Source organism: Notolepis coatsorum (genome assembly GCF_963971535.1).
Source record: "Notolepis coatsorum genome assembly, contig: SCAFFOLD_154, whole genome shotgun sequence".
NCBI classification, from domain to species: Eukaryota; Metazoa; Chordata; class Actinopteri; order Aulopiformes; family Paralepididae; genus Notolepis; species Notolepis coatsorum.
The window spans coordinates 311,108-314,672 of NW_028170456.1; the positions used below are offsets into that span (position 1 = coordinate 311,108).

The 3,565-nt window shown below is 40.2% G+C and overlaps 1 protein-coding gene across 1 annotated transcript; it reads left to right on the top strand.

The window, feature by feature from the left end:
* Positions 1-884: 884 nt before the first annotated feature.
* LOC311248524 (uncharacterized protein) lies at positions 885-2,081 on the top strand (the record flags this gene model as incomplete). Its single annotated transcript, XM_084339389.1, has 4 exons — positions 885-1,118; positions 1,380-1,545; positions 1,731-1,846; positions 1,965-2,081. The coding sequence occupies exons 1-4, from the start codon at positions 969-971 to the stop codon at positions 2,079-2,081; spliced, it is 549 nt and encodes a 182-aa protein (XP_084195515.1). The 5' UTR covers positions 885-968.
* Positions 2,082-3,565: the final 1,484 nt, after the last annotated feature.

A 3,565-nucleotide genomic window follows, 5' to 3' on the forward strand; every position in this document is an offset into this window, starting at 1 on the left:
TCATGACCCTTGGGTAGGAAGATCATTCTGGAACATAACAGCAGTGTTTACATATTTACCAGGGTATTCCACAACCTTCTAGAATATAATGCACCCCTTCAACGAAGGCTTGTAAATTTAACATTAACATCCGGTGTGAATAAGCATAGGATTCAAGGACTGAAGTTTAATTAGGCTTTAATAAGACTTAAAAAAAAAAAAAAAAAAAAAAGACATTAGCCACATCTAAATGTATAAGCACGACAAGGTTATTCTAATATTTTAAATAATTACTCCACTGATTTAGAGATTTGCACAATGTAGCTCTAAAAGTCTCTGTTTTTCTCTTTTTTCTCTTTACTCAATTTTATTTGATCTGTTTTTCTCTGATGAGTTTTATTTTAGTTCTCACTCCTTTTTTTATTTTTTATCTTTCATTGTTATTTTTTTATTTTTTTTATTTTTTTCATTTTAAGGTATTAGTGTTTATCTCCACTCTTTTCCTTTTTTCTGATGTTTCCTACATAAGTTAGTAGAAGGTTCAAATTAATATATTAATGAAGGTATATTTTTCATTTTTCACACTATTGTACATTAATGGGAAGGCGCAAGACCAAAAGTGACATTCTATTGAATTAGAATGAAAGTTTCAGATCCTATGGCTATTAGCATAGGAAGAGTAGGATTACAAAGCTCAATTTGGGTAATCCGGTGGCCTAATGCCCGCTCTTAACTGGGAGATATTTTGCATCTTATAAGTTCCTTGCAAGCCACACTGTGCGACACAAATTGAATAATCTTGGGTACGACCATCAATCTGATGCATGTACACTGTGCGATGAGAGTCGTAGGCTACGACGCAGACTACGTAGCGTCATAATAAAGCGTAGCATCATCATAAAGCGTTATCCTGTGTGTCATCAGTGTGCGTCAACCTGACGAGTTGTAAACAAGACGGTCGTGATACGAAGAAGAAGCAGACTGTGAACATGCCAATGTCCAGGAAGCGAACACTTGCCATAGTGGCTTTTATGTGCCTAGAGAGGCCGGCTATATTTAAAAAAAAGAGAAAGAGAACAAAGTCGTGGCTAGGGAAAAGAGGCCAACTGGGAATGCCAGTCCTGCAAATGGAACTTGAGGTAAGTAACGTTATTAACGTCAGCATGCTAACGCTACATGTGTCGTAGCCTCCTAATGAATGTTGAGCTTGTTATCACTGCTAGCTTGTGTTGTTCCCAATGCACTCATTAATGTCTGCCTGTTGTACTTCTAGATACTAACGTCAGCATGCTAACGCTACATGTGTCGTACCCTCCTAATGAATGTTGAGCTTGTTTACCTCACTGCTAGCTTGTGTTGTTCTCAATGCACCCATTAAAGTCTGCCTGTTGTACTTCTAGACAGATGATCGAAGTGGATTCAGAAGTCTACTCCGCATGGATGTGGAACAGTTCGATCATCTGCTACAGCTGGTGGCTCCTTATATCTCCAAAGCAGACACCCAGATGAGGAGAGCGATCACTGCCAGAGAGAGACTGTCCATCACACTGCGATACTTAGCAACAGGTAATAATCAGGGGTTGTAGTGGAGGGTAAACCCAAGTGAACTCAGGCTACAGTGTATCCGCGGTGACCAGAATGTAACTATAGAATGTGTCAGTCTAATAGTTCTGATATGCTGCAGTTTGGCACATTTATTTGTCGACGCGCATACATAAATGATATTCTACAATCATTCTCCATGCTGACAGGAGAGTCGTTCACTTCCCTGAGCTTCCAGTACCGTATTGGACAGAGCACTGTTGGTGTGATTGTCAAGGAGACATGCAAGGTGTTGCACCAGGTCCTGAAGAAGGATCACCTGACGGTAAGATCCATTTAGAAGCAGCTAGAATGTAACATATGGGACAATCATACCTAGATCAGATAAATATTGATAGATTCATGTCACTGTTCTGATGCAGTCTGTCTGTCTGTTTGTGTAGACACCGACTACAGAGGCTGAGTGGAGAGCAGTGGCCAGTGGCTTCCAGGAGAATTGGCAATTCCCTCACTGTCTCGGAGCCATAGATGGAAAACACATCACAAATATACACTGTTGATGATATGATATAATGTTAATAGACTAGTGTCTCATTCTCCGTTGCTACTTTACTGTTTGTTGGATACCATTCCCCCACATAGAGACGAATGTTGGTTTTTGCCTCTACACTATATATAATATAATAATTATCTCCTATCAGGTTGGTTCTGTCCACCTGTCTCTCTGTCGGCAGCTAACCTCACAAACTACAGGGCAGTTTTATGACAAGCATATAAGTTAATTAATTTCCATCATTGTCCATTGAAATGCATATTCAGTATGAAGTTACAGCTTTTGATTCAGGGCTGACCAGACGTGTGCACCAATCAAGGGGGGGGGGGGGGGGTCACCTCATCGCCCAGCCGAAGGGCATTGTCTCCGATTAGTACAACGTTGGGGAGAATTAAGAGGGGAGAATGCAAGGGAACAAACAACACACATAGAGTTAGAGTAAACAAAAACAACAGCTCACCAACAACAGGGACAGTGGTCACTAGCTTACTTGTAGATTTACTTGGATGGAAGTAAGACTGCTGGACCTTGACCCTGAAGTTCTACAAAATTGAAATATCAATCTAACACGGGTCATTGATAACCCCGATACAAGTGGTAATTAATCATTTTCTTTGTCTTTATTATAACTGCTTTATTATTCATTTCATTCTATTTCCTTGTTTGTCTGAGAAATGTAAATAAATGAAACTGGAATGGTTTATCAAAGTAATTATTTTTTTATTTGAATAGCAAGTGCTTCAAGATTAGCAAGTGCTTCAAGATATCAAAAAATTAAGAAATTACAGTATTTCTATACAGTATATACAAATACAATATATATAATAAATATATAAATATATAAATATACGCTCTGCTCCCCCTTTTGATCACAAAAAAAGAATGTAAGAAGGTGCTTCAAGATATCAAAAATTTTTAGAAATTACAGTATATGAACTTACTGTTCACTGCTCAACAGGGGCTAGAAAACTTCAAATAAAGTGCAAAGTATAAGGAAAATAAAACGTACTATAAAAAAAAAAAGATTCCTGAGGCAGGCAGCCACGAACCCCAACCACGGAGGACCCGGTGTCCGGCACCCCCGCGGGCCAAAGCATCACGCCTCTTTAATGCCTCGACCCGCAGAGACACCGAACCACGGCCCCCCCCCAGTCAGAGCCCACGGCCGCCAGACCCAGAAAATATACATCATTAAAATTACAAGAAAAAAAACAAGTGGACAATGGCACTACCACACTACCAGTTGTACTGATTATCAGTAATCATATTCAGCCTGCGTATCTGAATTTTCACTGAGCATCCCCATGTAGCTACTAGACGGTTGAGAACTGGGAGTGGGAGGAGGCTGGTGGTAGGGTTGAAAGGTTTGCGTTTGCCGCTGGTGTGGTGTGTTGTGTGGGAAGGTGCGATACATCGGCTGATTCGGCTGTGATGCAGGACCCTGCACCTGTTGACGTATTGACATGCTTCTGTCCTGAGATTCATAAATCA